The 18636-nt window shown below is 34.3% G+C and overlaps 3 protein-coding genes across 4 annotated transcripts; 2 read left to right on the top strand and 1 right to left on the bottom strand.

The window, feature by feature from the left end:
* Positions 1-397: 397 nt before the first annotated feature.
* LOC107006994 (AT-rich interactive domain-containing protein 5-like) lies at positions 398-5526 on the top strand. Its single transcript, XM_015205479.2, has 12 exons — positions 398-675; positions 764-803; positions 1237-1289; positions 3531-3576; positions 3847-3927; positions 4069-4248; positions 4339-4390; positions 4564-4636; positions 4874-4940; positions 5036-5086; positions 5179-5271; positions 5398-5526. Exons 1-12 carry the CDS (start codon positions 398-400, stop codon positions 5500-5502), a joined length of 1119 nt encoding a protein of 372 aa, XP_015060965.1. The 3' UTR covers positions 5503-5526.
* An 877-nt stretch (positions 5527-6403) lies between these two features.
* Positions 6404-10490, bottom strand: LOC107005168 (psbP domain-containing protein 3, chloroplastic). The gene is made up of 10 exons (XM_015203689.2): positions 10285-10490; positions 10142-10208; positions 9265-9374; positions 9115-9180; positions 8555-8635; positions 8385-8467; positions 8206-8281; positions 7721-7839; positions 7551-7595; positions 6404-6749 (listed from the first exon to the last, which is right to left on the bottom strand). Exons 1-10 carry the CDS (start codon positions 10397-10399, stop codon positions 6723-6725), a joined length of 789 nt encoding a protein of 262 aa, XP_015059175.1. The 5' UTR covers positions 10400-10490; the 3' UTR covers positions 6404-6722.
* A 1546-nt stretch (positions 10491-12036) lies between these two features.
* On the top strand, positions 12037-18473 carry LOC107007629 (AT-hook motif nuclear-localized protein 10). 2 transcript variants are annotated; one of them, XM_015206317.2, is made up of 6 exons: positions 12037-12148; positions 12552-13063; positions 15162-15214; positions 15644-15775; positions 17071-17232; positions 17839-18473. In XM_015206317.2, the coding sequence occupies exons 2-6, from the start codon at positions 12580-12582 to the stop codon at positions 18082-18084; spliced, it is 1077 nt and encodes a 358-aa protein (XP_015061803.1). In that variant the 5' UTR covers positions 12037-12148; positions 12552-12579; the 3' UTR covers positions 18085-18473. The 2 variants fall into 2 exon arrangements, with proteins under 2 accessions (XP_015061803.1, XP_015061804.1); XM_015206318.2 differs by lacking the exon at positions 12037-12148 and having other exon boundaries at positions 12456-13063.
* Positions 18474-18636: the final 163 nt, after the last annotated feature.

Genomic DNA, 18636 nt, shown 5'->3' with positions numbered 1-18636 from the left:
ATGCACTATTTTGCTACAAGGGAGTTTGACCATGAAAATGGAGAGAATATTTTTTAAAAAAAGCTTTTTTCACTCCAAATCACTCGCAAAAACTCAAATTCAATTAGAGTTGTGTTTGGTTGTGAATAATTGGAGTTGTTTTTGAGTGATAAAAAGTGAAAACAACTTGAATTTTGAAATGAAGTTATAGAATGAATTATATGTGAAGTTTCTTTTCTTGTAAAAAAATTGAATTTGAAATAAATGTATGAAATTTGTAGAGAATCATATAACTAACTAGTGGAATGAGTGATGCATATTAATTTTTTTGGAAGTTATTATTTCCCTTTCCTTTTACGTTTGGGTTTCTTGCCGAAATTTGATACATATGACATGTTGCTTGTGACTAGTTGTCAGAATGGATAAGAATATTGTAGAGATGGTGGTTGATAGATCAGAGGAGCCTCAGATGAAGACAAACGCTGCAACTCTTACCACTGATGGTGATGCTAGGTCGGACCAGTTTCCCAAAGTGACAATCGAAGTTAAGGATTCTTCTGCATTTATAGGTGAGGATGATGAAGGCTCTTTTGAGGATCAAGGTGTATTTATAGAAAAACTAGGCACCTTTTACCGGGAGAAGGCGGTAGAACTCAAACTACCTAGGTTTTATGGTCATCGGCTTAATTGCCTAAAGTAAGTGTATCATATTTTTATCGTTGAGCCTTTTTATTTTGATCTTGTTCTTGCTACATATTATATCTTGTCATGTTATTCATGCTAGGTTATGGAGATCTGTGATCAAATTAGGTGGCTATGATCAGGTAAGCCTTTTATTCTGCACTTGTATTTTACTTTTTTAATTGAATCAAGAACCGCAAAGGATATTAGTCACTTTCCCGAAATGTCCTCAGCTAATCAGAAGCAGTGGATCAACAATTGAGTGCAATAAGTCACGGAATTATTTATGGATTAACCATGATCTTGTTCACACAACCGTGTGCAAAGCATCTTTGGAGGGCTATGTTTCTCTTGCAAAACATCACAGTGTGAACCTCGAGTTGTTAGAGAGGGTATTCTTAACTTATTTTTAAGAAATAATCAATGTAGCTCCATAGATTATAGTATAATTAAAAAAATTCAAGCGGTGGTTGTGTATTTTCTTCTGTTACAATATGCTATGAGTCTGTGAGATTAATTTTATGTTATTCCCACGTACTTTTGATGGTTTACTATCAAGCTACTTTGTCTCTGTAGGTAACTGGAAAAAAATTATGGCGTCAAGTGGGAGAGTCCTTTAATCCCCCCAAGTGAGCATTTAGTTGGGCCTGATTATTTCTTTTTTTCTGGCAACTTGATATAAATATTTCTCCTTTTCTCGTCAATATATACTATGTAAGGGAGATGTTGACATTGTTTTGTTGATGATGTGCCAAGATTTTGAAGTACGATATATTTTGGGTACATGTGAAAGGAATAAGTTGCTTGGTTGCTAGAACAATATATCAGAAGGTGGTAGAAGAACAATTGTTCATGAACTACTCCCGTTGTTTCAAATGTTTGTGTTGTTTTGACTTCACATAGAGTTTAAGAAAGTAAATGTTTTTTTTTTTAATCTTGTAGCCTTGGATCAAATTAGCACATGGACCAGTTAATTTACTTAAAATTATAACAATTTTTTCGAAATAGAGAATTATATGAATTAGGGAGAAACTCCATGAAAGGAAAATTAATGATTCATATAAATCGCTTAGTGGAAAATGTCTCAAAGAAATCCAACGAGTAACATAATCTTTATTGCCTTTTTATGATGAATCGTATAGTTTTACGATTTCATCGACTAAAAAAGTTATCGAATGAATGGTAATTATCTAATGATATGGCACCTGGACGCAACTCAACTTCAGCACATCAGCGGTTGTTTGTCTGTTTCCATATAAGAAGTCCAATTTCCCATCCATCTTCCGATGTGGGATTTCTTAACATTCCCCCGTAAGCCTAACTCTAATACTATAGAAAGAAATGACACCCGAGTCTACCACAACCTCAAAAGCTAGCTCATGAGGGCAGGTTTGTCCAAGTCCACATAAGGAGTCTAATTTCTCATTCCTCTTCTGATGCGGGACTTTCTAACAATTTCTTGAAATGATCGCAAAGGAAATGTTAGTTAGTGTATGCTCAAAGTTGAAAATATCATTAAAAAAAACTTTAAATAGAAGAGTCCCTTAATTACATAATTTTAAATAGAAATCGGGAATTGAATTCATTATAAGATCTATTTATCCTTCTTAGAAGATAGTATGCTGCCACTCGGACTCGAGCCGAAATGCATTAGCACTGCTTCCTAAGAGCAGTGTGTACAAATTTCACCATAGCGGCCTGTCTTGAACTCATAATAGCATATGAATAAGCAATTGTCGAGATTGAGTAGCTATTTTTGTTTAGTAATGACAATAAAAAGTTCAAATAAGAATTTTAGGTTGACGGTCATTTTAGATTTGAGTTTAGATAAACCAATATGAGTGGATGTACCAAAATGTCCTTAATCTTGTTGTCTTGAACATGTCATGTGAGTTGTGACACGTTGAAATTAATGCCGAAAAAGGAAAGAGACATTCTTTCTTTTGAACTAGGTAACTTTGGAAAGGGGAATTCTTTTTACAGCGCAGAGAGTATTAAAACTACTAAATTGAAAATCCGAAGAAAATATGAAAAGCTTTTGCAAAAATAACAATACACATTCCAACATCAAGCTATAAACTAAGTTGCTCGGACTCTTCACTTTTGGTGCCACACCCGTGTCGACTCGACATGGGTGTGGGATCTGTGTCCAATTTGGTCAACCGATTTTAGGTGCTTTGACCAAAATCGATGGGGTAAGTGTGGACAGTTTTAATGATTGTCTGTAATCAATACAAAAGCGAAGGTGAAATTGAAGAAATTTAAATACCTTTTATGTAGAAATTACTATATCACTCCTTTTCCGTTAATCTCCTCTTATATTCTCCTCAAGTTCTCCCATAATATCTCATAATTTAGGTTTTCCAAGTTTTCTTTTAAATAATTTTAATTATTCTTAGGCGAATCCCCGAACCTGTATCCCTACATAGATTCATATCCCGAATCTCATCATGAAGGATTCAACATCTAGATCCGCACCCGAATCGGATACCCGCATAGAGTCCGAGCAACTTAGGCTATAAGTGCTAAGAAACATACACCACATTAACAAAAAACAACAACATACCCAAGGAATGTTGCTTCTTTCTTTATGGAGTTAAGCATGCATGGACTCTATGAGATACTGACGGGATGCTTCCTTATGCTAGATTTGCTCAATGTGAAATGAGTGTTGACGTCTGATGTCTCCCATTAGATGAGTAACTTAGAATAGAGAACGGGGTTGTAATGAGCAAGATATTTTTTTTTATGCTCAAATAAGATAAGAATTTACTGAATATGTAAAACAATTAATACCAATGCTTTCTATCTACTATTATACGACTTCCTTTAAATGCTTTTTTGGGGGCTCTGATAATCTACTTTCTCAGGACTTGCACTTCTGTTTCTTGGACATTCCGTGGTTTCTATGAGAAGGTAATAATCTGAAGTTCTCTTCCCTTCATAGTTATTAGCATATTTTGACTACTGTCCACCATGCTGCTAATATTTGCTATTAGGTGAGTTTCTGGAACCTGAATTATGCCGCCTTGTTAGTGGGTAGGTGATTTGCGATGTTATATGGAAGGAGAGGGAGAGAGTATTTGAAGGATTAGCCTTTTTTATTGGTGCACCTATGAGGTCCCTGCTTATATAGTGCTTTTGAATAGAATTTGTTCTAAAAAGTTCTGTCTCTCTCTATGTTAGTTACTTCTCCAATACGAAAGGCATATGACACAAATTGGAGAGCTTCAACTTCCTATTGCTCCTTCTCCTGTTGACAATGAGGTAACACTGTGTTTACTTTGTTGTTATGTGGTGTATGTTGTACACCTTTGAATTGATATATGGGGAAGCCTATTACCCTAAGTATTTCGACTATGGTCTTTACTTCATCCAAATGTCGAATCAACTAATGTAGCCTTGTAGTATATATATATATATACATATATAAACAAATATGAACTATTTGAAGTAATTCTGCAGGGAAGTGGTTACCAAATTTCTGCATCAGGAAGGCCAGTAAGAGATTCCGCTGCTCGTTGTAGGCTAGGCTGGCAGGAGCAACACCTTCTTGATTATGGTGAGGTTGCTGAGCCAATTGTAAAGGTATGGTGAGGTCTTTGGGCGTTGATTTTCTTAAGTTTGATCTTGTCTATTGCCATGTACAAGTAATTTTGGTGTTTTTCATCTTTTTAGGATGGGAGTGCCTACAATACACCAAAGCGTGCAAAGAGTCGCAAAACTAGTGGTAAGATTTCTCCCAATATAAAGTCTGGCAATTCCAAAACTTTGGCCTTTCGTGTTTGTTAGTTAACACTGTAACTATATATGGATCATGATTCGAGAACTTAAGTTTTTGCTGAATTCATACTCTTATCAAAGAGAAGTACTGACCGCAGCAGAACTTCTTGTTGTATTCAGGCTCTCTTAAGCACCAGGAAAAAAAAGAAGCGGATCAGCCAACGAAAGCTGCAGAAACAGAAACTTTTAAGCCGTAAGTCGTACTTTATCTTGATCCTTTCTTCTAACGTTTTTATCTCTCAAGTCAACCTTAAGTTATTTTGATGAAATCTAGAATGTTTCATTACAAATGCTAGTGGCACTTCATTTATCTCGTATACCGACAGTTTTATCACCCAAAAAAAAAATTGTACTAGGAACTTCAGTAGTATTTCTCTGTTTTTGGTTCCTCCGTTTCTGATGTAAAGATAAATTGCTTTCCATCTGTCAGGTTGGATGTACAAGTTGTTGATGTCGGACCCCCCGCTGATTGGGTGAAAATCAATGTTCGTGAAACAGTAAGTTCCTTTCAGAAGTAAAAGAATTAAGAACCTCTAGATTATATATGCATTCTATTTCTCTCATGTGATTTGTAATGATTTTATGTAAACAGAATGATTCCTTTGAGGTCTATGCACTGGTTCCTGGGCTTTTACGGGAGGAGGTATAATACCAATCATGCTACTTGTTTCCATCAAGTGCATTCAATTTTGTTTTCGTCTTTTTACACCATCTCAAAGCTCTAAATAAACATAGGTACGGGTTCAATCTGATCCAGCTGGTCGCCTGGTCATTACTGGTCAGCCAAACCAACTTGACAATTTGTGGGGTGTTACTGCCTTCAAGAAGGTAAAGAGAAACTGTCATGCAGAAAACTTGATATTTCTTAAATGGTTCTGAAAACTATATCGTTGTTACGTTTCTATTTGTTGATCACAACACTCTTAAGTTGGCTGACATGGTTTTGTTTTTCAGGTGGTCATCTTACCTGCTAGAATTGATCATCTTCGGACCAACGGTGATGTCACCCTTCATGGGTGTCTTCACGTTCATATGCCCTTTGCGAAGCAAAATCTCTGAGTCAACAAAGCAGGAGCATTTGTAGTTGGCCTGCATTGTGAATGCTTGGCCATAGTTATTTAGTTGTTGTTGATGATATAGCAAAGGAGTATTACGGCTTCAGCTGCCCCAGTAGAAACTTAATATTGCTTTTCAAAGACGAATGAATATGTGATGAACGTAGCTTGGAGTAGTATGTTGTTTTGATACTGAAACGTATCTATCTTTTTAGCATTTGACAATTCTATTATAATCTCAAAATTATTGGCAGACACATACATACTTTTAGAAACACCATTTGAGTGTTTGCACACAAACAAAATTATGCAGGTTCTTAAAGTTTAGCCAAACAGGCTCTTGGTAGTAAGATATCTGAAGCTGAAGGTGGTGGAAGATGTTTATCAAAATATCAGTAACACCATCTTCTTTGTTGAAGACTCGTATAGCATCGGTAAGTAGCTAGCATGGAGTTTTTCTCCTTGCATTTGGTTTGACTGTTCGATTTGTCGGGGGGTCTCAACTCCCATCCGATCTCCCCATCCACCTCCCAAAATCTTCTTCTTTCTTAGTTAAGCGTAGCCTACTGTTTCGTCTCAACATTAGAAAGATGATTGTTGGGGAGATTTGCTTGAGAAAGAAAGAAAAAAACTAGTATGGAGAAAGTTATGTTGGGAGCGTTACCCCAAAATAGGCCCTGCAATACAAATAAGCTCTGTACGCCATTCGGATTTAGTCGGAGCTCCAATGGGGCAAGTGGATGGGAAACCCAAAAAAGAAAGAGAAAAACTAGCAAGAACAGAAATGCACTTTGTAGGTTAGCCTATACAATTATATCTGAATACGGGATGTTTCATGTACTGAGCTGTCCTTTTGCGACATTGTATTTGTTGCTTCACAAAGAAAGATGACAATAAAGCTCAAATAACCGATTTAAGGTCCTGAGTAGAGTACAAATATATAATCAAAACTTGAGCGTCAAATTATTTGCACTAAGGTCATATTTTTATCAAAAAATCCATACAGTTTTGGTATATAACGATATATGCAAATACTAACTCTAACATTGATCAAGTTGCTAGTTCATACTTACAACTCCAGTTTTTTCTCGAGTCGTCATAATATACCTTAACCAGAACTTGAATCTGTGATATCGCGCTCTCAATTATGTTTACCATTCACCAAACGAGAAAAACCAGAAGCTCAAGCCAAAATTTGCGATATTGCGCTCTCTGTTCATGTCATCATATTAATCTGAAAGAAGAAACAGCCTGCACATTGCAAGAAACTTCAGACATTGATTCCAATCATGTGGAACAGACAATGAACATTTTCTTAAGAAATCGTGAAAACGTTCAACAGTTGAGATCAGTGCACTCAGGTTTTTCCGTCTTTCATCACTTAACATGGTGATCTAACTCAATCCGGGATACTAAACAGGCTTAGAAAGGAGATTGACGTGTATGTACAGGTAAACTGTGAAAATATATCCGTCAAGCTACACAACATTTTGCAAAAAATTGACAATTTCTGCTGAAGACAACTTCTAATTATACATATACAGAGTTAATATATATGAAATGTGATGCAACTTACTTCAACATATCACATAAACTGTATAATATAATCACAGAAAGCTTCTTCTAGCTTGAGGTGTGTCCTTGATGACACTGTCTCGTGAGAGACAAATGAATACATAGATTCATGTTTGGTTTGGGAAAGGATTATGGAATCCAGGATTCAAAATTACTCACAAGCTTAGAAAGAAAAGAAGAATCAGAACTGGATTAGGCCTCATATATGATATATATCTCGCGTGCAGGGGGAGAGGGGCAAATCCACCTCTTTCGCCTTCAATCCCGTTTGTCATATGTATAAGCACATATTTCTTTTTTCTTCTATATCTTTTTACAAAGCTGTCGAAGTTTACAATTCCTTATAACGAAAAAGAGAGTTCTTCCTAATCCACGAGGGACGCTTTCTTTTGAGATACTATAGACATTTTTGTGATGCATATCTTCACTCAAAAAACTAGCACACACAAAACAAGAAGAAAATGAACTTAAACTTACCTTCTGTATTTTGGCACCATATTTCTCTGCCTCCTCGTCTACAAACTGCGAGATAAATCAAATCTTAATCAATTTTACAGTCTATCGTCTCTTCATCATCATCCTCTCGTAATGGAAAATTGAAAAGCCAAGTAAGTTTAATGCATGTCTTTTTGCTTCGTTTAGCTGACCTGTCCAGTGAGAGTATACAGTCTGTTGTAAATCCCATTGTTTGCTATCCCAAGCACTGAAAATAGATGTCTGAGACTTTCACCGGGATTTTGGAGAGTGTACTCGATGTAATACAACCCTGATTAATAAGAGTGACAATTATCAACGGCTTAAAAAATTGAACGTCCTCACATCATGTGCAAGTATAAACTCCTAAGCTTTGAAGCAAAGTTACAACTACTTCAGTGAGATAAAATCACTTGTTTCTTAATGACAGAGACAGATGCAGGATTTCAAATTTACGTATTCTAAATTCTAGGAATGAGAGCTTTTCTTCTTGACTCGTCGAAAATCATTTCATAAAAGCACTTTCTATTTGTGTAGGTACAATAGTATGCATTCATCTTATGGCTTTATAAACAGACACTGTTCGATTTATATGTAAATCTCAGATAACCATTGCATCGAGGCAAGTTTAGCAAGTGCTTTCGATAGTCTTATATACCTTTAGAAGCTTTGCTATCTATGAGTTTTGCTTTCACTCCCGGAGGCCTTTGCCAGCTTCTATCAAATCCGCTGACCTGTTAAAAATCATTGAGGGCCGAAGTAAGAACGTGAATCAAAACAAAAAAAAGAAGAAGGAATGGAGAGTTCCTTCCATAATAGGGATGGATTAAGACGCACCAGATTCTCAGCAAAAGCATCAACTTTCCCGAAAGATTCCAACTTGGTGAAATCAGCACCAAGGCTTGTGATTACTATGCTGACTGAAACAACATGATGATCGAGTTAATATACACAACAATGTAATAAAGCTCAAATGAATCGATCCATCACTAATGTCCAACTAATACCATTTGAGTTAGAAGCTTCTGGAGGATAGAAAGCTAAGAGTGACCTTACTCCATCACCTTCTCCCGCGCCTATTTGCCAATCTGCAAGTAATTCTTCATTTGTTAACATCATTTTCTTCTCATTCTCGTCGTGTTAGAGCAAATCTTTTTATTCCTTCACAGAGATCATCTCTTCTCAAGAACTATGGATTTAAAAGTTTTACGTCTCAATATCTAAGCCAAAAAGATCCTATATTTGTTCACGAAAGGTGATTTTCCTTTTCTATCCAAGCCTTGGTAGACCGAGTTACACGATAACTGTACTGATGGGAGGTAGTAGACACCCCGGAATTAGTCAAGTTGCCCAAAGTCACTACGGTTATCCAAAAAAAAAGAAGAAAAGATCCAATTTTTGTTACTACATTTTACATACCAACTCTCAAGTTTCTTACAGAATTAACAGTCACAGCTACTGTAAATCATAATATCCATACGCGCTCTTAGCACATGGTTTTATCGATGAAGAGAGCACCTAAAATACTTCCACTCAAGAAGAAAAATACGGAATGTAAAAACCATACCACTAGGTATCATGATCTTAAACTTGTTGACATCATCTGAATAAACACGAAACTCCTCCGGGACATCTGAAATAACATCACTCTTTTTAGCAAGTAGACATTTTGAAGGATACTGAGCATGTCAAAGTCGAAAAATTAACCAAAGTGTACCTTTCTCTGCCAATGCAATCGATGTAAAGGCGGACAGAGAAAATGCAACAGAGCCAGCCTGTAGGAGGAGCTCTCTTCTCTTGGTTACGCATTCTCCTTTAACTTGCTCGCTATCCAAATATTCAAAATGCAGAATCAAATGAGGTAAACAAAAGAAGAAATTCACAAATGTGCTCTGATAATCGATCTAGCTGATCGAAAATTGACAACAGTTCATGGTAACCGAATGAAATAAAACACACAAAAAGAAAAAAAGAAAAGGATATTTTCGCGTATGATCACAAAACTTTACTAACGATAACAACAAACACACAAATTTATCCTTAACACATCAAACTAACTGAATTTTAGCTACCATAGTCGACAACACTAAAAACACAAATATATTGTCAATTAAAATTACTGAGTTTTATCCACTATATCAATAAAGTCACATATTTTTACCCTCTAATCACTATAATGGAAAAATTTAAAACAATTTGTGTATTATCAACAAAATTTATCTCGCAAAATACTAAGTGATTTCTTCTCATCTGCCCGAGCCTTAACAGATAGAGTTTCACCGTACCTGTGTTAGTGGGATTGAAGTGCATATTAGCTTAGCATAAACAACACCATTATAAAATAAAAATAAACAAGGTGACGATAAGCTGGCCTAACAACACGATTATAAAACAAATATCGACTTTACTACTACGTTGAGTAAAGTGGTAGCAATTATACTTCATAATGCACGCAAGCAGACTCAGACACGACAATTATCAACAAAATAGTTGACTTTATTGTTGTATTGAGTAAAATTTAGCGACTTTATTGTTACATTGGGTAAAATTCGAATGACAACAAAAAGTTAACTGAAGGAAATAAAAAAAAATACCCTGTTCTTGAATCAGGCACAGTGTTGTTGCAGCAGAAAATAAGTGAGTTTCCATTTTTCTTGGGAACTAAACAAGTGAAAAATAAAATAAAATTAGTTGATATATGTAAACGTTTACGAAGATAAAGAAGTAAAAATTGAACCTTTAAGAAGTTCAGAGGAAATTAAAGGGACACGTGGCGAGCGAAGAATAGCTTGATACTGGTAATGATTCAAACATGGAGATGAAGATGAAGATGAAGATGAAAGAGTCACCATTTCTGTTTTATTTTTTTGTTTTCTTTGAAGAAGCAGAGATATTGGTGTATCCAATTCACAGCCAACCAGTTTTCTGCTATTTTCATCAAATAGATACAGTTGGAAATTCCACTCTGGCAGTTTTGTTTTTTTAAAAAAAAAATTATTATTGAAAAAGGGCACCAAAAGTTGTGGTATCCTTTTATAAAGGGAGATTATGAGTTCGAGTTTTATGTATAAAGTTGCTTTTATTTAATGTGGTATTTTAGGGAGCGAATAGTTCAATATTGGTCAGTGTTTATAATGAGTACTGAACACTAAATGAAAAAGAGACAAAAAAGTAAGTATGAAACGGTTTTTTCAATGAAAATATTATGTTTGTTGTGACGTTTTTCTGATTTTCCTTGAGACTTTTTATGATATGTAAATAAATATTTCCTCCGTTCTATTTTACGTATAGTAATTTTATTCGGCACAGAGTTTAAAAAAGAAATGAATTTTTTAAAAAATTTGCAGTCTAAAATGAGTCATAGAAATTTGTGTGGTGGTAAATCGTTTCATTAAGGATAAAATCATCATTTTATTGTTAAATTGTTACTTAATATAGAAATGTATCATTATTTTTGGACTGACTAAAAAAGGAAAATAAGTCGCATAAATTGAAACAAAGGGAGTACAAGATATGATTTAGTATCTTTTTGTTACGGACAATGGCGAGGCTAGGATTTTTGAATAGGAAATTTAAAATCTGAAGAAGCAAACACACGAAATAACCGAAAGGAATTTAATATCTACTACATATGCATAAAAAATAACTAATCATATATAAATAATACTATATTTTTCGTTGAAGGAGATTCAAATGAATCCCTGAATGTATATCGGCTCCGCCCCATATTATAATTTTTTACATTGAAAGTTTTTTCATTATATTTAAGAAGAGCTTCATGAGTCTAGTTGGTTTATCATATATTCCATCACCGAAAATATTAACACACATTACACATATAATATAAACATATTTATCATAGGTCTTTTTTTTTTAAATACACTTCTACATTACCCATAAATTAAACATATTTATCAAAATGTCAATCGTATAATTTATGTGTTTGACAAATTTTAGTAAAAAATTATGTCTTTCAACTTTAAAATACTTCTTTGTGTTAGACAAATTTTAGTAATGAATTATGTTTTTCAATTTTAAATATCGCTATATTCTTAAATTTCTTCGTATATATATTTATGGTAAACGTCAATAAATAAAATATCTATTTAGCAAAAAGAATATTATTATATATTAGCTATACTTATTTTTATTCCATATTTTATTATTTATATAGTAATTATCAGTATTAATAAAATAAATTATTATCAAATGACATCACTTGTCATAAGGTGTCATTATCCTAAATAAATAAAAATACAGATTTTTTATGACTAGACAAAATTTAAGAAATTGAAAAGAAATGAAGTCACGTGTTCATATTGATAAATTTGAAAGAAAAAAAAAGGTCTTGGAATTAAATGCAATATATAATTATTATTAATTATAATTGTACTAGAACAATTTTTAGCCTTACCTTTTCTTACCTGCCTTTTTCCTTTTTCACCTTTATTTATTTTGTATTTTTATTTTTAAATAAAAAAACACAAATTATTTCTCAAAAAAAAAAAAAGGTCATTTCTATTTCTTTTATTTTTTCTCTTCTCTAAACCCTAAATATATATTTTCTTTTTCTCTTCCATCTTGACAATTTCCAATTTACGGTAAGAAAATTCAGATTTCTTCTTATTTTCAATTGAATTTTCAGATTTATTTTATTTTTCGAAAAAATAATTATTTTTTTAATTGTTTATGGTTGATACTATTTTTCGACCTTTATTTAATTTTTTAATTATTTTTTTGCTTGATCTGTTAAAAATTTGGGGAAAATTCTGAAATTTTTCTGGGTTTATAATTAAGCTTGATCAATTATGCAAAATTTTGTTCTGTTGATTTTCAGTTGAATTTCTAGGGTTAGGGTTTATACTGATGAACTTTTGCTAGGGTTTTAGCTAAGAAATCTGTAAATTTCGTTTTTTTCTGCTACAAAGAGTGATTTTGTAGATTTATAGAAGCCATTGGAGCTGAAAAAAATGTTTTTTTTTTGGTTATGGTGTTCTTTCTCAGGTGAATTTGGGGGAAAAATCGATGAAAAATGTCGGTAACTGAGGCAGGTAGTGGAGTAATGACGAGTAGAGATCATTTCAGTGTTGCCGGAGTTCAAAATTCTCCTTCGAATGTTCCGGCAACGACGCCGGTGGTTCAGAATATGCATTTGGGTTACAGAGATGAAGATACGGCTGTGTTTGCCCCGCCACCGTACCAGTCGGCTGAAGCTTCTGCCGGAGCTGGGACATTGATGTTGCAGAACTTGAACAATAATTCGTCGGAGCCGATGAAACGGAAGAGAGGGAGGCCTAGGAAATACGGGCCGGATGGGTCTATGGCATTGGGATTGAATCCGGCTGCTTCGCCGCCGGTTGGTGGTGGTTCTCTCGGCGGTAGCTTGTCGCCCCGAGATCCGGGTAATTCTGCTGGTGCTCAGATGCATTCTGGAGGACCAGGTTCGCCGAATTCGTCGAAGAAAGGTAGAGGGAGACCTCCTGGATCCGGCAAAAAACAGCAAATGGACAATCTTGGTAAATTCCTATTTATTTATAAGCATTTTTTCATGTGTAATATAGAATATTGAATGTTTATGCTTTTGCTTTCAATGTTTTGAATTGAGCATAGTTAGTTGTCATAGTATAATATTTATTTCAAAAGTACTTTCTCCCTCACTTATACTTGTCGCGTTTCCTTTCTCGAGAGTCAAACAGTATGCACTTTGACAAGTATTTAATATGGTTTTTTCACTTATACTTGTCGCGTTTTCTCAAGAGAGAGGTATGCACTTTGACCAACATTTTAATATACTTCTTTCATTATTTTTCTTTACGACCGTAGAGTTCGAGTCAACTTTTATGGATTTCGATTAATTTCACGAGATACCTATCACCTCCCAGTAACATGTACCATGTAACCGTATCCCCACCAAAACTAGGATAGATGGGAAGAATTAACTAGTCTTTTTGTCTCATCGAACTTGGAGCCTCATGACTCTCTGTCAATCATTTCATTGACCACTAGACCACACTCTTGAGTGCTTTTTATTATTATATTAATATGAGATAAAATACAACTTATAGTATTTTTTGTGTAGTTTTCGAGTATCTAAATTTAATTAAATTAATCTAATCCAATTTAACTTCTTAGTTTAGTTTGTAAGAGAAAAAGAAAGATGGGATTTGGATCAATGAATCTACATAGACTGACTTCAGAATCTTACAGAGGAAGTAGTACTTATATCATATTCTGTATATTGTTTATTAAATATGTTTCTTTTCTTTATTTTTTCTTCCCCCTTTTCACCTTTTGGCAAATATTCAAGTAGGAACTATAAATAGTCTCTCACATAGAGTTAAAAAGTTATTTATAGCTATTTACCAATTTCAAAAAAAAAAAGTTATTTATAGCTATGTTTTTTTAAAAAAATTTTATTTTTGAGGGAATCATGGCTTGTAATCGTAAATTTCATATGAGTTCCCTTTAACATCTCCTTTTGGTAATAAATTATTTACCTTGTTTCTCACACTGTTATCAAATGTAAAAAGTGCAAAAAAATAATCTTTAAGGCCTGTTTGGGGCTTTAAATACAAAGTGTGATGAAAAATGGAGTAAATGGAAGAAAACTACAAACATGTATGTGTAGTCCTAATCTTTTATAATTTATAAGCATGAAAATAACGAATATATGGACAATTTTCTTTTTTACAAATTACTTACATAAGAGGCTTAGTGTTTCCTCTTAAGAGGCTTATGCTAATTGGCAAAGAAAAGTAGACCTTGATGATGACACTGGAGCATCCGGTAAATTAGGCTAAGTGCTTAACATGTTTTGCGCCCCAAAATAGGAAGTTTCGCATTGCTTCTCGATGTTTTTTTTTTGTGAGGAAAAAAGGGACAAACAATCATCTTTTCCTCCATTCTAGATTCACTTCTCAGCTTTGGTCCCTTTTCTTTAATCTAACAGAACTTAAGTGGGTAATACCTGAACACACAACAGACCTATTAAGCTGTTGAATCTGGAGAGGGGGCCGCAAGAGTCCAAGGAAATGGCGGAGATTAATTCCTTCTTGTATTTGGTGGACGATATGGAAAGTGAGGACTACTAGATGTTTTGAAGATAGAATTAACAGTATTCAAAAAATCATAGACAAATGTATTGCCATTTCTTGTTTTTGGTGTAAAGAGTCTTGTTATATAAGAAGCAGAACAATTAGTAGATATCCTAGGTCATTGTAAGTAATCTTAGTTCTTTAACAACTTCTGAAGGTTTCTAGCATTGTGAGGTTACAATTTTACCATTTTCAAAATAAAAAAATGAAACAAACGAAATATATCAATCATCCTCATTTTAGAAATGAGCTATTCCTTTGTTTTCAAAATTTACATGAGAAGTTTCTGCCTTACTGAAATAACTGATCTGCATTTTCATTATTTCTCTTGGATCACATGTAATAGAAGACAGATGCTGATTTTCCAATCGTTCTCCTCCATTTTCCTCTTTTTTGGCGCGTGGGTGGGAGGTTGCGAACATGTTATACTTGCCCTGTATAGTAAAATCCCACATTATCCTGCATTTTTTTTTGTTCAGCATCATTAATAGAACTTCTCAACGTCATTTTCTGATTGCAGGATCAACAGGATTTGGATTCACACCACATATTATCGCTGTGAAACCAGGAGAGGTAACCTCTTTATCCTTTGTATTTCCTTCGAATGCTAAATAGATTTTAAAAATTGACTTGAAGAACATTTTATTTCTTATGAAACTTGGCAATAGCCAGCAAATATTCTTATGTCTGGAATTACGACTATTCCGTATTAGTTTTACTGTCAATAATTCAGTTTCACTGTCATGACATCTAGAATTTGAATTAGGAGAAGTTAGAAGCTGGTTGAGCCCTTTCACCCTTTTTTACTTGTCCAATTGCCTTGAAACTTCTCCTCTTAGCACCCAACCGATATAGCGCTATTCTTTTCTAAACCCGAATCTAAGTGTCTACACGTGTTTAATGTTGAAACTTGGAATTCCAGTGTTGCCTTTGGATTCTTGTACTTTCTTGGACACCAGTGATAGTTTTCGAGATATCTAATCTTTACTATCTGATTTTCAGGATGTGGCATATAAAATAATGTCGTTTTCTCAGAATGGTCCAAGGGCTGTGTGCATCTTATCTGCCAGTGGTGCAATATCATATGTGACTCTTAAACAAACTGCCACGTCCGGTGGAACGGCGACATATGAGGTTTTACTTCTTAATATATGTTACATGTTTTAGCATATCACATTCCATCTCACATACTTCAGCTCGTTATAGTTTTTCAAAAAAAATAATCCAAATAATTGATGTCTTTTTGTAGTATTTCTGCATTACTTTTATTTATTTTTGGGAAAAGGGTCTGATATACCCCTCAACTTTGTCATTTGGAGCTGATATATCCCTCGTTATAAACGTGGCTCATATATGCCCTTACCGTTATACAAACGGCTCACATATACCCCTGCCATTACAAAATGGCTCACATATACCCTTCATTTAACGGATGTTAAAAAATTAGTTTTAAATTTATATTTATTACTTCTATTTTTTTTAAAAAATGATTTAGGGGTATATATGATTCTTCTATCAAAGTTCAAGGTATATTTTAATTTTTTTCATACATAAATTATTTTTTGACTTCTTTTATTATAATTATTTGAGTTTCTTATTCTTATTTTGTTTTTTTCTTTCATTCCTTAGTGTAAAGAAAAAAAATTAAACTATTTTTTTGTGTATTGTAATTTAATTTTGTATTCGAAGAAAAAATTTGGTCATCTACAATAAGTTTTACAAGAATATTAGTGAAACATAAATAAATTTGATTATCAAAATAATAATTATAAATTAGTCATTGAAACAAAAAAAAGGTCAAAAAAAAAATGTTTGGCGAAGATTAAATTTACTCATATGGGGTTATATTTTTTAGAAAGAAATAATAAAAATTTAGATTAAAATTATTTTTTTTTCATTTCCGTTAGAAGAAAAGGGTATATGTGAGCCATTTGTTTACAAGCAGGGGTATATATGAGCCACTTTCATAACAAGGGGTATATCAGCTCTAAATGACAAAGTTGAGGGGTATATCAGACCCTTTTCCCTTTATTTTTATATTCATTAGCACCCTTTTTTCACTAAAGCCCACACATTGATGTACTTTGCCCTTAAAGCCTCAATTTATTGTTGTAATTTAATTAGTCTCTTATTTACTTCATAATATTACTTCCAGGGGCATCTCACTTGGATGTGAGGGAAAAATTTATCATTTTTCCATTCTACTTGAGAGATGTGTTTTGTTTTTTTTACTATTATTTCTAAAGTCCACATGCAGTTCGTATGCATTTTAATCTTATTCTTGATTTCAACTTCATTCTGCGCCTGAAATTAGTTGATCGTCTCTTCTAGATCTCACAGATCTGCAAATAAAAATGTGCTCTTCTGCATCGCTCTTTTCGTATTGTCTATTATTTCACTGTTGACTGCTTGACCTTTTCCTCCTGTAGGGACGGTTTGACATTTTGTCTCTCTCTGGTTCATTTATGCTGTCTGACATTGGTGGTCAACAAAGCAGAACAGGTGGATTAAGTGTATCATTAGCTGGATCTGATGGACGGATTTTAGGCGGGTGTGTGGCGGGTGTTCTAACTGCCGCATCACCAGTCCAGGTTTGCCTTCTCATATTACATCCGATTCTTGAAAATGCTTGAGTATTTTGTTTGTCAAGTCCAAAAAGGAAGATTGGAATTAGCAGTATCCGCCTTTCCTGGATTTAGTGTTAAATGGTAATTAGTGAAGCTGGTATTGGTATATATACGAGACAAGCAATCCGTTGATTATTAAGTTTTTGTTTTGGCACTCTGTTTACTTCTGTACCTCTTTCCTTTGGATGAGACAATTCTGGCTTTATGAAAGCATGCAGCATGCATCGTTCAGAATAAAGAACGAAAGGATGTGTGTGCGTGATCCCTTTTTTGTGAAGGGTGTGGGGCAGGGGACTTAAAAAAGAAGTACAATCATATCTCGTCATTAGTTATCTTTGACCTTTTGAGGTGTGTGAGGTTTACTATATTAAAAAGTTAACTGATAAAGAAATTAAAGAAGAAGAAGAAAGCCGCACTCAAAGGTATGAGGACCTACTAATAATAACAGAGGTCAATGGCTTGGCGCTTGTGCTCGCACTACCATTTATCGCATATGTTAAATGTTAAAAGAGTAAACGTGGTACAGATTTTGTTCGCATAGCAGGCACTAATAAACGGCTTTTCTTCCAGGTTATCGTAGGTAGCTTCATTGCAGATGGTCGGAAAGAGCCAAAAACATCAAACCATTTTGAGGTTTTACCTGCTCCGTTGAATGCCAATCTTGGTGTTGGTGGTGGTTTGACAGGGGCCAATAGCCCACCATCACGAGGCACTTATAGTGAATCATCTGGTGGACCAGGCAGCCCCATAAATCAGAGGGGTCCAGTATGCACCAACGATAACCTGCAAGGAATCTCAAGCATGCCTTGGAAATGAGTTATTAACGCTCTCTTTTCTGACCAATTGAACTCCTTGTCATCGACTAGTTCACTGAAGAAGACTCCCAAGAGAGGATTGTTGTAATTTTAATCGGTGTAATCGTAGTTGTGCAGAAATAAGGTTCACAGACACTTCTTACCTTAAGTTCAAGAACTGGTGAGAAACGTCGATTTGCTGATGCGTAGTTGTTCTGCATTTTCTGTCTTGTTGATTTAATTTCTTGTATTTCATCAGTCATAGGACATGGTTTGGCTTTCTTGTTCTATCTAGTTATCACTTACTCATATTAGCCATCTTCCAACTTTAGAGTGTATTTTATTGCAATTATGTGATCTAGAATAATATCAATTATGTACTTTTTATGTGGTTAATTCATCTTTTGGGAAGGGAAATGTTTTCCCATTGTCATGATATAATTCTCACAAACCAAGTTGTTCGGATCCTTCGAAAATAATTAACTTACGGAGAATCCGATATACGTTTGGAAACATTTTAAAGGATCTGATTCATGCAACATATTTAAGATACATGATTCAAAGAGCGTTTGGG

Source organism: Solanum pennellii, chromosome 12 (assembly GCF_001406875.1).
Source record: "Solanum pennellii chromosome 12, SPENNV200".
NCBI lineage: Eukaryota > Viridiplantae > Streptophyta > Magnoliopsida > Solanales > Solanaceae > Solanum > Solanum pennellii.
Note: the sequence above shows the minus strand (reverse complement) of the source record. Positions and strands in the feature narration are given on the sequence as shown.